General features: G+C 47.1%; 1 protein-coding gene across 4 annotated transcripts in view; it reads left to right on the plus strand.

The window, feature by feature from the left end:
• Positions 1 to 12,002, plus strand: part of FSTL4 (follistatin like 4) — a 231,406-nt gene extending 219,404 nt beyond the window's left edge. For all 4 annotated transcript variants that reach the window (XM_071570400.1, XM_071570404.1, XM_071570403.1 and 1 more), the window contains 4 exons: positions 877 to 1,026; positions 1,567 to 1,674; positions 4,584 to 4,693; positions 8,566 to 12,002. In XM_071570400.1, coding sequence (XP_071426501.1) covers positions 877 to 1,026; positions 1,567 to 1,674; positions 4,584 to 4,693; positions 8,566 to 9,262 — 1,065 coding nt within the window. In that variant the 3' untranslated portion in view covers positions 9,263 to 12,002. The remainder of the gene's footprint in view (positions 1 to 876; positions 1,027 to 1,566; positions 1,675 to 4,583; positions 4,694 to 8,565) is intronic.
• The last annotated feature ends 6,125 nt before the right edge of the window (positions 12,003 to 18,127 follow it).

Raw genomic sequence — 18,127 nt, forward strand, 5'->3', positions numbered from 1 at the left:
CTCCCCTGCTGTTCCCATCACATTCTCACGTTCCCTTTCGACAGATTGTGCCATTATTTAAAATGACCCAAAACCAGAGCTGAAACCAACAGTTGTGCTCACTGAAATATCTGTGTATTCATTTCAGTTTTGCCCTCATTTCCTCCCCACAGGCTGGTTCCACACAAATGCCCTTTCAAACAAAGCACCTCCACAGAAGGAAGAGTGATGAGGAGTAACCAAAGTGAAGAGGGGTGTTGGTGGGGTCAACTCAGGGTACCAGTGAGCTCCCACTGAGGTTCTGCACAGGACTCAGAGTGGAGGATCAGAGACAAAACCCAGCATTGGGCAGCTGTGAACAGGGTTTGGTCCAAAGCAGCAGCATTTGGTTCCTTTTGAACAGGGGAAGTTTCTGGAGCTGCAGGATCCTGCCTGTTCTGCTGCCATTGCCCTGGGCACAAGTGTTTCAGGGCATGCTCTCCTGCACAGAGAATGAAGACTTTATGGAAAATATAAAGCAGTGATTCAATGAATATAAATCACTGTTTTTTCAAAGCACAGTGATATTTCTGTTGCTAATAAAAGCTGACAGCACTGCAAGCCTTGATGAAGCTCAGTGTGCTTCAGAAGATCGATCCATGGGCTGTGTGGTTATTTAAATTCAATATAAGTTTGCAGGAGGTCCAGCTGTTTAATGTCACTGCCCAGAGCCAGCTGCAGCGTGGGACGTGATAAACTAATTATTTCATGTTTTCCAGGAAAGAAAGGGGGAAAACACCATCCTAACAGAATCCCCAGGGATTTTTTCCAATGGTTTTCAAGGCTAATCTTCTTACTGCTCCAGGCCCTGAATTTGTAGAAATTAAACCTTTTCTTTTCTTTTTTTTTCTCCCTCAGGAGGAGATCTGTCCTAAAGTGGAAGGTGAAGACACTCAGTCCTGCCTCTGGGCTTCAGCAGTCAATGTCAGAGACAAGTACATTTATGTGTCACAGCCTAAGCAGAACAGAGTCTTGATCATTGATATCCAGACTCAGAAAGCCATACAGGTACCTAAAGGGAATGTGTTATTCACTGATGGCAAAAGATTTGATAGAAAACAAAAAGATTTTCTCTTTGCCCAGTGGATGTGCTGACTAAAAAGCTGGGCCTGTGTCGCTCCCACCTGTGGGCTCCCACTGTCACTCCTTGTCCTGTAACCTGGCAGGGAAGGCTCCTCTGTGGGTTGAGATCATTGTCTGGGGGCTGAGTGTGCAGCTGAGCTTGCAGTGAGTCCGGGCAAATAATGCTGAATTTCTGCCTTGGCTGCCTGGCCTGGCTCAGGGGAGGTTGGGAAGAATGAGCTTGTGTGGGTTCAGTTTCAGTTTTGGCTCCTGATCTACTGGCTCAGGTTTGAGATGGGAGTGATGACCCCCAGGAAATGGCCCCAAACAGCCCAGTTTTGTCCTGCTGCTGCTCCCCAGGTGATTTGCAGGCAGAGCTGCCCAGGAGTGTAACAGGGGGCATGGCAGTGCCTGCAGGGAACTGATGGGATGTTCCACACCTGCATTTGGTCACTGTGTAAATAACTGTCTCTGGGTTTCTTTAAGTCCTTGGATGTGGACCCACTACCAACCAAATTGCATTATGACAAGTCCCACGACCAAGTGTGGGTGCTCAGCTGGGGGGACATGAGGAAATCCTCAACCACCCTGCAGGTAAGTCCTCCCCTGCTGCAGCCTTTGCTCTTCCTGGGCTTGGCAGCACTTACAGCATGTTGGTGACTGCTGGGTTGCAGGTAATTAACAGCATTTAATGGTCTGGACATAAAGCTGCTGTTTCATTTGCATATCCAGTGTGTTTTATCGATGCCTCCTCCGTCCATCCTCACATATTTTTCCTGCTGTTTAATTTGTTTCTGAGCAGTGTTTGTGCTGCAGGCTGGCAGCAGGATCTGCTCTGATTTGAGGCTGGTGACAGGGCCAAGTGCCATAAAGGCAGACAGGAGGGGCTGGCAGCAGGATGAGCCTGCTGTGCTCCATGGCACTGCTGGGGCACCTCGAATCCTGGGCTTGGGTTTGGGTCCCTCACTCCAAGACAGACTCTGAGGGACTGCAGAGTGTCCAGGGAAGGGAACAGAGCTGGGAAGGGGCTGGAGCAGCAGGAGAGGCTGAGGGAGCTGAGGGGGCTCAGCCTGGAGAAAAGGAGGCTCAGGGGGGACCTTCTTGCTCCCTGAAGGGAGGTTGGAGCCAGGTGAGGGTTGGTCTCATCTCCCAGGTAACAAGTGATAGGACAAGAGGAAACAGCCTCAGTTCATGCCAGGGGAGGTTTAGGTTGGATTGTTAGCAAGAATTTCTTCACTGAAAGGGTTGTCAAGCCCTGGCACAGGCTGCCCAGGGCAGAGTGGAGTCACAGTCCCTGGAAGGATTGAAAAGACACGTGGATGTGGCACTTGGGGATATGGGATAGTGGTGGCCTTGGCAGTGCTGGGGGAATGTTTGGACCTAATGAAATTACAGGGCTTTTCCAACCTCAGTCATTCTGTGATTCCAAGATTCTCTCACAGTAAAATGCAAAAGAAAAAGGATCTCTCTCTAGAGCATGAAAAAAAACCCAACCAAACAGCAGAAGTAAAACCTCAGGGAGAAATTCCATTACTGGGTGGTAGGGCTCCACTGGAAGGTGCCAGTGAGGTCCCTGGAGCTCCTCCAAGCTCAGCACTGTCAGACCCACAGTGACCCTGGGACACAGCACTGACAGGACTTGGGACAGCTAAACCAGCTGCTGTTTCTGGATCACCTTGATGGATTCACCCTTCCGTTGGCAGTACAGGAACATGGAGAGCATCTAACTGGACATTTGGCTGCTGTGTGTGTTGACACCAGAGCTGATTTGATCCATCCAGACACCTCCTTCTCTAGCAGTTGTTTTCTGGCCTTTGCTGCCCAGCCTTTCTGGAAACACAGTTGTCATGTGAATACTCCTTCTGCCAGGAGTGTTTGCTGCTAAATCTACATTAAAGCATTCCCCAGCAGGCAGAGAAGAGTTTCTGTGCTTTCTGACCTAACAACCTACACATCTGGAGTCTACAGTGGTCATGGGGTTGCCCAAGGCTTTGCTGGAGATGCTGCTCCATGAAGATGGGATGGGCCCACCAGCCACCTCTCCCATCCAGGACAATGACAATGGCAATGACTGTCAATAATAAAACTGGACCAGCTACTCATCATGGGCAGTTTCTGGAAAAGACACCAAAACCAGAATGGAGGCAAATCAATGGAGGTTTCCAAGGCAATACCACCAGGTTGCCTCACCTGGGTGTGAGAAGTTTCCTGTGTAGGGTATAAGGAGACAAAATGGGCTCTCTTTACCCTTTCTGACTTAATTTCTTCCATCCAACTGTGAGAGATTTCTGTAATTAAAGTAAAGATGGCCCAAGCATGTCATTATTAAGAAGAACACACCATCTGCACAGTTGGAAACTTGTTAGAAGGCTCCAGCTCTCAGATGGTGTTTCTGTTACCTTTATGAAGTGCAGTTACACACCTAGAGATGAGATGAGCATCAGCATCAGCAGATCCCCTCTCATTTTGGTGGGCAGTGACTCATTTGGCAAAGTCCCTTCCTGAAACCTGCAGTGATTAGTTGCAGACATGCAATAAAATACCTTTTTTAACACAGATGCTGCTGCTGGGGTTGATCTGCATTTCCACTCATTCTCTGGGATTTATCAAGCTGCCCATGCAACCAACTAATGGGATGCTGTTGTTTAGCCATTAGTGGCTTGTGGGAAGCAAATGTCTGGCCTCCTGAAAGCACTGTGCAAGGGTGGGCATCCTTCTTGAGCAATCTAATTGGAAGAACTCTAAATGGCATGACCAGAACAGCTGTCTGAATGAAACCTTTTAGGGATTTAGCACCTCCTTAATGAATTATGTAGCTATAAATTCAAAGCAACAACTGTTGCACATTAGAGCAGCAGAAGGTCCTAATGAATGGACTAAAATGATCTCGAACCCAGTAATCAATCTGAGGATTTAACATTTTAATTATTGAAAACTTCTCCTTTCTGGAGTAGAGGAGGAGCTGAGTTCCTCTGGCCATGGAGGTGTGTCCTGTGCTGGAGGACAGGACCAGGGGGCAGCCAAAGGGCCCTGCTCTGCTCCTCCCTGAACTTCACAAGGTGCTGTGGATGAATGAACAGTTTGTCTCCTTCAAAGTCACACTTGGCTGCTGTGAGTGGGTGTTTGGTCCTTCAAGCTGGTAAATGATCACCGTGCATTAAGTGGGATTAATAAATATGACCATGAAACGAATGTTTACTTTAGACAGTGAGGGATAAATTATTATAGTCCTGGTGTTGTCACACTGCCTCAGCTCCTGCTCTTTGTGGAGATGTAAACCACTTAGGAAAGTCAAGCTGTGTACTTACCTTACTAATGTCAAGCCTCCAATGCTGTTTATTAGCACTCTTTTTCAAGACAGTGTTCTGAAGTCATTGATCAGTCTGTGTGTGCTGCCTCCCTGGAAGGAGCCACTCAGCCCTGTGCTTGTCTCCAGCCTGTGTTTCCCCTCCTGCTTTGCTCACTGCCCACCCTGAGCTCATTCTGGTGTGTGTTTGCTGCAGGTGATCCCCGAGGCGAGCGCGGCCGAGGAGCCGCACGTTGTCCGGGCGCCCTTCCACGGGGTGGAGGACTTCTTCATACCACCCACCAACCTCATCATCAACCATGTCAGGTAAGGAATTGTCTTCGTGAACAGTAGCAGTGACCAGGCTCCTCCTTTCCCATAACCTGACAGCACTTCACAAATGTGAATGAATGAACGAATGAACGAACGAACGAACGAATGAAGGAATGAATGAATGAATGAATGAATGAATGAATGAATGAATGAATGAATGAATGAACAAACAAATGGATGAATGAATGAATGAACGAACGAACGAATGAACAAATGAATGAATGAACGAATGAATGAATGAACGAATAAATGAATGAACGAATGAACAAATGAATGAATGAACGAATGAATGAATGAATGAACGAATGAACAAATGAATGAATGAAGAAATGAATGAACGAACGAACAAATGAACAAATGAATGAATGAACAAATGAACAAACGAATGAACGAACAAATGAATGAATGAACGAAGGAATGAACGAACAAACAAACGTATGAACGAATGAGTGAATGAATAAACGAATGAACGAACGAATGAATGAACGAACGAACGAATGAACAAACAAATGGATGGATGAATGAATGAATGAATAAACGAATGAATGAACGAACAAATGAATGAACGAACGAACAAACAAACATATGAATGAATGAATGAATGAATGAATGAATGAATGAATGAATGAAGCTGACTGCTTTTAGCCCCATTCTCACATGTGAAATGGAGAAGTGGTTGAGCAAATTGCCAATAGTTGTTCAGCTAATCAATAAAAGAGCAAGGAACAAGCCTGGATTTCCCTTAGACATTCAAACTTCACCCTTGGTCAGCCATCCTTCCTTGCAGCTTATGACACACTGCCCTGGCTTGCTTGTGCCAGGAATTCAATGGCCCCAAAATCACCTTTCTTGCCTCCAAACCATTTTATGGATCTGGGCAGAAACCTCTGTCAAGGATTTATTGCTTGGAGTGGTACAAGTGTACTCTGCCTGAAGCATAAGGTTCTTCCGTGTGTTTCCAACTTGGATCTCCACGTGGCTTGAGCAGAAAAATGGTATGCACTGCACATTAACAAAAAAGCCTCCATGAACCATCAGTTCTGAATGTTAATGTGATGTGGTGGTTAATGAGGTTGTGTAACTAACATACTAATAACTTGGAGTAATACTGGCTGCTTCCCAGCAGGCACAGGGAGCCTCCCATTAACATTATCAAAATTGATGATAACTGCACAGCAATTTATACTGTTCTTTCCACATTGCAACATAACAACTGTTTAGCCATCATCTGTCCCCTGTATAGTTTAACTTAAGTTAAACACTCCAAAAACCATCATGGAACTCCTTGCATTAATCTTAGGTTTCCTGCAGGGAACACTGGGATGAGGGGGGTCACACTTAAGTGATTATATATTGAATCTGTTCCAAAATAAATAACTGTGCTTCCTGAAACACAAAATAATGATCCATACCTCATGGCTGTCACTCCTGATTTCTCTCTACTTCATTTTTCCAGTTTTCTTTCAAAATTTCTTTATGACTAATGGTAGTGCCAGCAGTAAATGACTCTGCTGAATGTTAAAGCCTGAGCTGGGAAGGCAAGGATTGGGTTCAAAGACAGGAAGGTGAAACAGTTACTTCTTTTGTTTGTTTGTTTAATTGTCCTTTTGCTACAGTGTGATTAGTTGGCTGTATACAGATGATCTTCCATAAGAAATATTAAATGCAGGTTATTGTCTATAGTTTTCCACATGCAAAGCTGCAAATGCTGTGCCTGATTTCCTCTTGCATTTGTTCAGGGCCAGATCTTTGTCTCTTCTCATTCACCCTCAGCACAGAAAAATAATTAATTGCTTGCAGTCTAATGAGACTCACTGAGATCATGTTCTAAATTTTCCACTCAGAAACAAAAAATGGCAATACCAGCATTTCCCAGGAAGGTGAATGTTTAAGCAATCTTTTCCACGAGCCAAAAAATATTTGTATGCAAATGTTCCTGCATATGTATTTCAGCTGCCTCTTATTTCAGATGGATATCTGGAAATGTATCCGCTTTTATTACTTCCCAGGGTAGATTGTTGTCTATTAAAAACTCTCTAAATGAAAGGTTTGCTTGGAGATTTCAGATCACAGATTTCATGCAAGGGCTGTGCCTCTTCTGCAGCTGTGGGCACATAAAATACATCCTGACCCACTTCTTTAAGTGAAAGTTTATGATGAGAACCATTTCTTAACTTCTTCAGGCGTTTGGCCAAGTGTTAAGGAAGTCTTGGGGAAAAAAAAAACCTGCTGTAAGGGAAAGCAGTTTTTAAAGTGTACTTAAAATGCACTCATGCAGGAGAAATACGAGTGTCATATCCAATTTCCCCACACAGAGCCTGCTACGACTCTCCACTGCAGATATTTTGTGAAGGCTCTAATGGATGGGAGTATAATGGGGAAATGAAAGGCTTAGCCCAGTGATTTTCATGGGATCATTCACTACATTGGCTCCTTTTGCAGAAGTGAAATCATTGCTGAGTGTCTCCTTGACAGATGGGTTAAGAATAAAGGAATAAACCCAGTTGTTTCAAGCAAAATATACATTTTCTGCACACAAGCACGTTGTCCTCCACATTTCACAAGGCAATTTTACATCTTTTGGGGGAGAGATACAACACTGAGCACTCCCTTCATTTCCTTCTGTCTGCACTGAACGGATGAAAAGGTACTGGATGTAAAATTAGTTTTTGTAAGGCAGTGCCAGTGACCTGTGAATCCCGAGGAACACAAGCTGGCTGTTTCCATGGGCTCCCTCTCAAATTAAGCAGAAACCTTTCTTGGCTATTCTTGACCTTTTCTTGTCTTCAGCAAAGGTCAGATGTGCTGCAGCGTGGATCTTTTACAGAACATTTATTCCCTGCTCACTGTTTTCTGCCCTGTCTGGAGACAGAAAATCAAGACCCCTCGTCTTCAGGGCACCCTGGTTCTGTTCCTCAGGAAATGTTTGACACCTTCCCTGGGCTGGCAGGGTGGTGTTTGGCACAGTCTGCTCTGCACCTCAGCCCTGCCAGCTCCTGCAGTGGCTCCACATCACAGCTGGTGTCATTGAAGAGATGAACTTAAACATTATATATATCTATTCTATATATAGTTGCTCTCTGGCCCCAGCTGGCAGCAATATGTTTATTTTGAATGCTTTTCTATTTTGGGATTGAAGGCTTGAATATATATTGAATTATGTCACTGTAGACCTCAGAAAGATTAAACACAAACCTGATCAATAGTAGCCTACAGAACATCCACCCCTTGGTATCATTCCTGTAGTAAATTGGTGTTACCTCTAAAATATTTCAGCTGTTGAAGATTTAAATACCTGAGCATGTATTTAAACTTCCAGGTGCAGATTGGAACTGAAATATCTCCCTCATTTTAGGGTGTTTTAGAAGCACTAAAACAAGAGATTTCTTGCAGAAAAGAGGATTATTCCACGGTGTAAGGGTCAAGTGCATGCAGGTACCCCCAAAATACCAGGCAGTGGGAGGGTTTAGGAGAATTTATTTCCATAATCAAGAACAGTGAACATCTGGGCACAAATCTGCACCAGGCATGAGAAGGAGACACCTCTCCTGCTCTTCCCAGGGCTTTTATCATCCCTGTCTCCTCCTTCAGACACGTCTGTGAGAACTTCCCTTTTCTCCTACCCAAGAGGTGGCTCCTCTGGAATGCAGGAGAAAACATCTACGCTGTCCCTGAGCAAGATGCCCTTTTCCAGGCAGGGAAGCTTCCTTAAGTGAAAAACCCAGGTGTCCTCGTGGTAAAATCTTCTGGAAGGGTCTTCTTCACTTCCAAACCTGACAGGACAGAACCTCCCCGTTCTGCTCCTTTCCTCTTTGCGTGTCCCCGCGTCCCCAGAGGTGACTCCGGTGTCTCATTTCCCGTTTCAGGTTTGGCTTCATCTTCAACACCTCAAGACCTGCAGTTCACAAGATCGACCTGGAGACGGTGACGGTGCTGAAGACGCTGAGCCTGCGGCCGCACGGCTGTGCCCCTCGGGCCATGGCATACACCCACCTGGGCGGCTACTACGTGGTGCAGTGCCGGGGGGGTGGCCCCGGGGCCGTGTCCCCGCAGCTCCTGCTCGACAGTGTCACCGATGCCATCATCGGCCCCAACGGCGCCGTGGCGGGCGCCCCGCACGTGTCCCCCGACGGGCGGTTCGTGGTCAGCGCCGCCGGGCACCGGCTGCGGGTGCAGGCGCTGAGCGACCGGGGGGAGCTCACCTTGCTTTATGACTTACAGACACACATCCAGGTGGCTGATGTGACTTTCCAGCCCTCCTTTGCTGAAGGCAATCAGTACTATATATACGCCACTTCCCAGCTGCAGACAGATGTGCTCTGTGTGGAGCTGGCAACGGGGAGGATGAAGGTACTGAAGAATTTAAAGGACCCCATCGCCCCCAAAGACTGGCCCTGGAGCAGCTCCAACAGAATTATAAGAGACAGTGGATTATTTGGACAGTATCTCATTACACCAGCTAAAGAGTCACTGTTTGTTATAAACGGGAGGCAAAACACGCTACGCTGTGAGGTGTCGGGTGTGAGGAGGGGCAACACAGTGCTCTGGGTTGGGGAGGTATGAAAGGGCAGCAGCAGTGGAGCCTTCAGCAGGCAAGGACCAGGTGGACCTTCACACTGCCACAAAGGAGCAGTAGCATTGTATATTTTTACACTGGGAAAACAAAAAGGAAAAAAACAAAAAAAACCCTGTATAGGCTTCATGGTACAACACTGGTCTACTTGCAAGTTTTAGGATATAAGGTGTGCCCTGCTAGTAGGAAGTGGTTTTGAAGGGATATTTTTTATTTGTGGGTATGATTTGTGGTTATGAGAAAAATGCTGGGGAAGCAAATAATATCTCCACTGAGATATCTATAAGCCACGAAACGTAGTGATTCTGTAGAACAAACCAGATCCTGCCTTTCCATACTGAGGAGCTTTTGTGTTCTGTCCAAGCCATGGGTTTCCCTCCCTGCATCCCTTGCCCATTGGCTGCACTGGTGACCCCAGCCCAGCCCAGGGCACCCACAGCAGTCAGGAGAGATGAGGGAAACCATCAGAGCAGTTTGCAGCCCAGAGAAACAAACCCAGGAGAGCAGTTTAATGAAAGCTGATGGGTTTTCTCTGCAGGAGGATTCGCAGATGTGGTTTCAGAGGGAAGCAGCACAGGAACAGGAACTGTCAGCTCGCTCCCTTCTGCGCCCTGTTCTGCTCGTGGTCCTACCGGAGGCAACGGGATGAGTCCCCCCCTCTTCCAATGCCTATTTGTGTCATTGTGCTTGAGAAATCTGCCATGAAATATCCAGGCCATTCCCCATCCAAGCCTGGGTAAAATCCAGGAAACACTGAGGGGGTGTTTGTGTTTGTTGAGAAGGGGAGCATTGGTCTTTCAGCAGCTTGTGGGTGCTGTCAGTTTGGGCACAATATGCAAAATCTGCTCTCTTGGGGGGCAGAGAATTAGTTACAGTTATTCCCATAGGAGACAGCAACACTTCTAGAAATCCTTGGTTTCTCTCATTAAATATTTAGGACACTGAAGTCACTTAGTTCTTCATAAAACAGCAGTTAAAATGACAGAGGTTATTTTAACAGAAACCTCACTCATTTTCTAGTCATAGCCTTAATTTGCCTATTTCTTTTCAGAAATACCAGGAAACAAATTTTCTTCATGTTTTTTTTCCCTTCATGTTTACAGTACACTTGTTTGTAGTCAATTATCTTTTAGTTACGAGCAAAGACATTCACACAGAAGCAGCTGAACCACCCGAGAGTGCAACAGCTGGCACTGAGGAATTGCAGCTGAGTTCCCATAAAAACACACAGCCATTTGCACACTTGGAAGATGTAAAAACTTTTCTAGGTGCATTTTTGTAACTTTTCTGTGTCCATCAGCTTGAAGTAAGGAGGGCAAGGGCAGCTGTGGCTCGGGGGGCAGGTGGGCAGTGAGGGGTTTTATCCCATGTGCCACTGGGGAAATGTGATCTTGCAGTGGGTGAAAACTCCCTCCAGGTAAATTTTGGTGGCTTTGGAGCTCCCTGTTGGCCTTTGGAAAGACCCAGGTTGTTTTGCCAGTGAACTTGTTGCCCAGAGTTTGTGCAGGAGCTGCTGCTGAGCACGTCCAGGGACAGGCAGTGGCGTGGTAATTATTTTCCTCCACAGATGTGTCAAGTCTCCCATTTCACTACACACACACAGAGGGATTTTAAGCAAGAAGGATGCTTAGCACTGGTAATCTTTGCTGTAAATGTTAAACTTGAGCAGAAGAGCAGCATTTGAGCGTGGCTGTAGGGCCTGAAGCACTTGAAACCATTTCAGTTCTGTAGAGAACATAAAATCTGTTCCGACAGACGAAGAAGGGGAGCTGAATCCTATGAATTCATTAAACAAGGAGTCCTTGAAATTGCCCTCCAACCCCCCCAGGCTGAATGCTCCATCTCCTTCACTTATGAGCCATAGGGGTTAAAGAGACTCTGCCATCTTTGCAGCACAGACATGAGACAGATGGGCATAGCCTTCCTTTAGCAATGCATGGTGTCCATGATTTTCTACTCATCCCATTGGAAACATGCCCATGTCAAGGAAAGGAGAAGACCAGCTTTGTAAGTACCTTTAAATATGCACAACTCCTTTCTTGAACAAAGCTGTATCCATCCATTGCAGCCATCCTAACTGTGGTTTACCAAGGCCAAACACTGCTCTCGTGTTACCTTTGATGACTTCTTGAGTATTTTGTTATGCCTCTGGTAAGTTTTCCCTGTAGAGACGTTCATTGTGTCATAGATCAAGCAAATATTACTTTTTTAAGAATATTTAAAGAGAAAAATCTGTATATATCTGTTCAGGTAAATATTCTTGAGGCTGGTTTATATATAGGCTGTGACAGATGTGTAACAGACCTCACTTCTTCCTCTTTGTCTCAAAAGATTGGAATAGCGTTCACTTGACAAATCCCACTTGGACCTTCCAAAGATGTTCCCTTTCTTCCCTCTTCAGCCCAAGTTCTGGTGATGTGTTTTTCTAAATGATCCTGATGGTTATATATCATACTTAGAAGATGAAGTACCACTTAGAGTGTCCACACTACTTGTGAACAGTTCCAATGACAGTCAAATCTGACATTAAAGTGCTGCACATTTGTTACTCCGATTTTATTTTTTTTTATGACACAGAGATTTTATATATACTCAAAAAAATGTTTCATTTTTGCCTTTCAACTCTGTCAGAAAAAAGAGTACATTTCCTTGTGGGCAGTTTCTTTCCCACTCCCTTTGTGTTCTCCTCCAGTTCACACTTAATTCCTAGTTAATAAATTATTAATTAATCATGGTGATTTATTGAAATTAATTGAGATTGAACTAATGACTTTTTCATTATCCTAATACCCTCATGTGTCAGTGGAGTGTTCTGACACTGGAGTCATGGGGAAAACAGTCCTGGTTGCTGCAAAGACTCTGATGCCAAGATGAGATGCATTTCCCATTCATCACTGTGTGACAGAAATACTGTTTTGTCTCAGTGTTTCCCTCAATATTTTCACTTTGTGAATGAGTGAGAATTTTGCTGACCATCTTAGCTGTGCACTGTAGTGCCTGTTTAGAAACCATCCTCTTTTAATTTGGAAAAGACCCTCACGAGTGACGTAATTTGGGATCTGTGACAATTAACATTTTGTTAAATATTTTGATGATTTTTTTTTTACCACTGCAAACAAATCAACAGAAGTCCCCAAATAGGTGGTGGGCTGGCCTGGAGGAGGGGTGGGAGATGGGAACAGGGGGGTCTTGGTGCCAGTGGGGCAGCTGAGACTGCTCTGCCCTGAAGGATTTGGCTCTCTGGCTGCTCTGACCTCCACGAGCTCAGCTCTGCCCAAGGGAGCACCAGCCCTGACCACCTGCTGGCAGGTACTTATTTACTTGATTTATACCATGATTAGGCCTTAATTACCAGAGTGGCTGGCACTGTGCTGGGTGCTGTGTAAAAGGGATGGAAAGGTCAGGATCTCAGTTCTGGAAGGAGATAATGGCTAATTCCCTGTCTGACCCTACACCAGGTCAACAAATGCAAGGAGCACAGGAATGGAGGCTGGGGGGGACTTGGGCCATAGCCTGGTTGTTCATGACAGATTGGGCCATGCCCTGATGCCTTTTTGTGTATTTTTTCCCTAAGACCCCCTTTGTCCCTCCCTGTCCAGGGCTCTGTTTTAAGGGAACATCCCTCAGGTCTCAGGGACTCCTCTCCTCTCAAAAGCTCTTGCAAGTGTCACCCTGAGTTAGGAAACACGGGAGGGTTGTGGGTCATATTTTCCAAATGCTTGTAGTTGAAAACAAAAAGCAAAGAAAAAAACAATCTTTTTTTGGGGGGGGAGAAAAAAAGAAAAATAGAAAGACCCTGGTGTGGTGCTGCTGCCATGCAAATTGCCACAGCCCAGAGGCTGTTTAATTAAGCACTCCAGCACCCCCCCGGGCAGTCTGTGGTGTCCCTGACACTTGTCCAAAGCCATCAGCTGAAGGCAGGGAGCACAGCCAGAGCACAGAGGCAGCTGTGCCTCGGGAGCAAGGCAAGCACTAAACCAAAGGAGCAGCCCATGCCAGGCTGCAAAGGTCAGAGCACTGGCATGTCCAGGGGTGCAGCTCCAGTTCCTGGGTCGATGCCCAGCACAGCCCCACGGCGTTCCCAGTGCTCTCCAGGGACTCTTTGGTTGGAAGAAGAGGGTGTGGGCACAGCTGGCACTGTAGGCACAGCTGGCACTTCACCCACCTGTAGCCACAGCAGAGCAGGGAGTGCAGAGTTACCTGGAAAGGAGTTTTCTTCTTTTCTGCAAGGAGCATTGCAGAAGGAGAGTCTTTAATGTTTTATTTAAGGCTACAGTAAACTCGATGTTAATGGACTTCCAGGAGGTGGAGGGAAGTTTCTGCAGAGGAAAGTTCATCATTTGTGCAGAGGATTTGCCCTGAGGGCTGGCAAAGCCTCATCTGAGCTGGGTCAGAGGGGAACCAGCCTGGCAGCTTCCTTTTCTTTAAGCAGGTCCAGCCAAGATAGAAAAGAGTAATAAGGCTTTGATTAGTAATTTGGGGAGGGTGGTTTTCCTAAACTACTGTATTATTTTCTACTTTTAACCCTCATCCTTTTCAGCACAGCTGCTCCTGCATGCCAGTACCTCCTGCACCTGCTGAGACTGTTCTGGGCTTTAAGGATGTGGAATTGCCCTAAGCTGGACATCAGCCCTGCTGTGCAGACAGTTCCCTATGAGCAGCTGGATCATATCCCTCTGTATTTGGAATGTTGCACTGGGCTCCAGCCTTATTTTTACAGGGAGTCCAGTATAATTACTTCAAAATATAGTGTCAAAAATATTGGTGGACAACAAACAGAGGCTAAAAACTGGGTTATTATCACAGAATCACAGGATGGTTTGAGTGGGAAGGAGTTTTAAAGCTCATCTCATTCCACCCCCTGCCACGGGCAGGGACACCTTCCCCTACCCCAGGGGTTCCACAAGGCCTGTCCAGCCTGGCTTTGAGCAATTCCCTGGGCAACCCTTTCCCCCATCCCTTTCTTTCCAGAGTCTGATCTGAGACAGTCCATGCCCTGCCAGAGAGCTGAGCTTCAGCCTGTGCTCTCTCTGCAGCCCACGGGCACGTCCATCCTCGTGCCAACAGCATCGCGTGCCATGCCCAGCCCAGCCCACCTCCTCAGGAGGGTGTCCCACACTGATACAGACAGCAGTGCCAGTCAGCCCCACTCCCTCAGCAGTTTTGCAGGTCCCAGGCTTGCTCAGCACAAAGTCAGCTCTGTGTAAAACACAACCTCAGCTTTGAAGCTGGCTGGCTCTGGCATCCCTCCATTGGCACACAGGATGCCAGTGTTGTCCCACTGCCAAAATTACTCAGTGTTTTCTCTCTGTAAAATTATTTCAATCCACTGGATGCATCAGCTTCTTTCTGATTTCCTAAGGGGCTTTTATTCTCTCAGGCCAAGGCATTTTCTTGAGCCTGAAAACTCTTTATGTGATTTTTTTTTAATTTATTTTTCATATGATTGTTTTTTCACATCTTCATATCTTCTGTTGTTAAGTGGAGGAAGGGGAGGCATTCACATTGGTGTGGCATTGCCCTTTCTCCACTCATACATGAATGGCATTGGCAAAACTCCCAGTGGGTACTGGCAGTTTCTAAACCCAACAGGACAGGTAGAACATTGAGCCCAGCACTGCTGTCACAGGTTTGGCCTTGCTGTTGCCAACCCCCCTTTCCCCTCACAGAACCTTCCCAGCAAAGGAAAGGGAAAAAAAAAACACTGAAAAGAAACACACTCTAAAGAAACTGAACTGAATAAAAAGAATAAATTATATTTACTAACATTTACAAACCACACTGTATACACAATACATAGGATCCCACCCCCAGGGGAGAGGGGAAGGGAGAAAAGGGGATTGATTAGCCGGAAAATAGGGAAGACACCAACCCAACCCAAAGAAACTGAATGAATCAGAACAAACACAATTTTCCTACACAAAGCCACCACTAAATCATGTCCCCAAATGCCACACCTGTTAAATCCCTCCAGGAATGGTGACTCCACCACTGCCTTGGGCAGCTGTGCCAGGGCAACCCTTTCCATGGAGAAATTTTCCCTGACATCCAATTTTATCTTCCCCTGGTGAAACCAGTCACCGTCATGCCTGGTACTGGTCCCACCACAGCTTGTTCTGGTGTCAGACCTTCTCCTAAAAGCCACAGGTTTGCACTGGGGGAGCTCCCAGTGTTCTCATGCACATTGTACGACTGCTCTATAGTTCAGATTAGCCCAACGTGTCCGTGTGTTTAATTTATAATTATAATTTTGGCCTGGGAAAAATCAGTCTGTCTTTACATGGAGCTGTTGTAATGCTGGGACACAGATGGCCAATTATCGACATGTCTAAGAGCATCTTTGTAGAAGTCCTAAGGCAAAAAAAGAAACCAAAATACTTTAGACAAGCATTATTTGCTGAAACAAATTCTGTTTAATTAAGACATGAGGTCTGGGCTGAAAGACAGCCCAGCTTGTCAACAATATTAACTGCAGCAGACACTGCTAGAGGTTATGCTTTGCATCGAGGCTAAATGGTAAAGGACAGGAGCTTTTTACAGATTTTTTGATGTTTTCCTGTATAACAGAGCTAAGCTGGTTAATTTTCTTGAACAATATTTTATTTTAGAAGCTCAAATCAATGCTGTTGAAAACACCCAACCTGACAGCTTTGGAGGCTCAAATCCTCTCTGTACCCTAAAACCTCCTCTCAGCAGCACAGGCTGCTCTCTGTGCCCTGCCCCGAGGTCTGCAGAGCCCCCACATGGTGCCTGTGGGAGCACAGGGGCTGTGTCAGCAGGACCATCACCACCCACGAGAGCTCCTCATGGGGGTTAGGAGACCATCCCTGCTTCAACCACATCAGCAGAAACCACAGGCTCCAGCCCAGGGCTATGGAGGTTGCTGTTCTGTGCTCATCAAGGGAGGCTCAGAGGGCTCGGGGTCTGCTCTGTCCCACATGGCAGCGAAATTATTCAAGGAGAAATTATGCAGATAGTCAACATGTTCAAGCTGCAATGAATTATGCTGAAAACATCAGCACAAGCAGCAGGCAGTTTGTGTTCCGGTCAGCGAGCGCCGTTCCCTTGTCCTCTCCTCTTGGAGGCCCTTGGAGCTCAGGAGGTCAGGAATGCCCTGATGGACACCCCAAAGCCAGGGCTCTTCCCTCCCTGTGGGACAGCAGGGAAAAAACACTGAGCAGCAACAGCTACCATGCAGGGGATACAGCACTGCATCCACTGGCACTGCATCCACTGGCACTGCACCCACTGGCACTGCATCCACTGGCACTGCATCCACTGGCTCTTCATCCACTGGCTCTTCATCCACTGGCACTGCACCCACTGGCACTGCACCCACTGGCACTGCACCCGCTGGCACTGCACCCACTGGCACTGCATCCACTGGCACTGCACCCACTGGCACTTCATCCACTGGCTCTTCATCCACTGGCTCTTCATCCACTGGCACTGCACCCACTGGCACTGCACCCACTGGCACTGCACCCGCTGGCACTTCATCCACTGGCACTGCACCCACTGGCACTGCACCCGCTGGCTCTTCATCCACTGGCACTGCACCCACTGGCACTGCACCCACTGGCACTGCACCCACTGGCTCTTCATCCACTGGCACTGCATCCACTGGCACTGCACCCACTGGCACTGCACCCACTGGCACTGCATCCACTGGCGCTGCACCCACTGGCACTGCACCCACTGGCACTGCACCCACTGGCACTGCATCCACTGGCACTGCACCCGCTGGCACTTCATCCACTGGCACTGCACCCACTGGCACTGCATCCTCCAGTCTTCTGGGTGGAGCAGAGGGCGAGTGTGGGAGCAATCAGGGCAGCTGAGAAGGTCTGGGTTTGTTTGCTGTGGTTCCAGCTGCAGGATGACTCCTAGCACAGGACCAGGAGAGTGGTTCAAACTGACAGAGGGCAGGGCTAGACTGGATATGGATATTAGAAAGAAAATCACTGTGAGGGTGGGCAGGTCTGGCACAGGTGCCCAGAGAAGCTGTGGCTGCCCCATCCCTGGGAGTGTTCAAGGCCAGGTTGGACAGGGCTTGGAGCACCCTGGGCTGGTGGGAGGTGTCCCTGCCCATGGCAGGGGTGACACTGGGTGGGCTTTGAGGTTCCTTCCAACCCAAACCATTCTGGGATTCTGTGATTCCCTGAACTCTTGCTGCTCACTGGTGGTTTCCCTGGAAGCAACGGGAGCTGCAGGACATCAGCTGCTTTGCAGGACCTGCCTCTCCTGGGCAAGACCACTGGTCCATGTTGTCATTACAGAGGGGAAAGAGGACAATTAGATGCATTTAACTGGCATTGCATGGAAAGGAAGAGCACAGAACTCTTCAAAGCAAACTGGCCACTGTCTCTCCCACATGGATTGGTAACTTCTACTGACACCTTATGAGTGAGAGCACCAGGGAAAGGTCTCCTGGAGCAGAGTCCATTGGCCACAGTATCAGATAAAAGGGACTCAGATAAAATTTCTTCCCTGAAATGGTTTTCTAGCCCTGGGACACCTGCCCAGGGCAGTGGTGGAGTCACCATCCCTGGAGGGATTGAAAAGGTGTGTAAATGTGGCACCTGAGGACATGGTTTAGTGGTGGCCTTGGCAGTGCTTGATGATCTTTGAGGTCTTTTTTCAGCCTAAATGTTTCTGTGGTTCTCTGACTCTGCGTAGGGCCCAGGTTTTGGGAGCTACGACCAGGTTTGTGTCAAACATCACCAAGGCAGGAGGGAGGCTGATACAGTCACACACAACAGCAGGTGATGATACAGAATCAATTTGTTCCAGCAATAAAGGCAAACCCACTGGCTGGGGTTTCCAAGTGTTTCTTGAAGTCAGCCAAACAAATC

This window comes from Pithys albifrons, chromosome 15 (assembly GCF_047495875.1).
Source record: "Pithys albifrons albifrons isolate INPA30051 chromosome 15, PitAlb_v1, whole genome shotgun sequence".
Classification (NCBI taxonomy): Eukaryota; Metazoa; Chordata; class Aves; order Passeriformes; family Thamnophilidae; genus Pithys; species Pithys albifrons.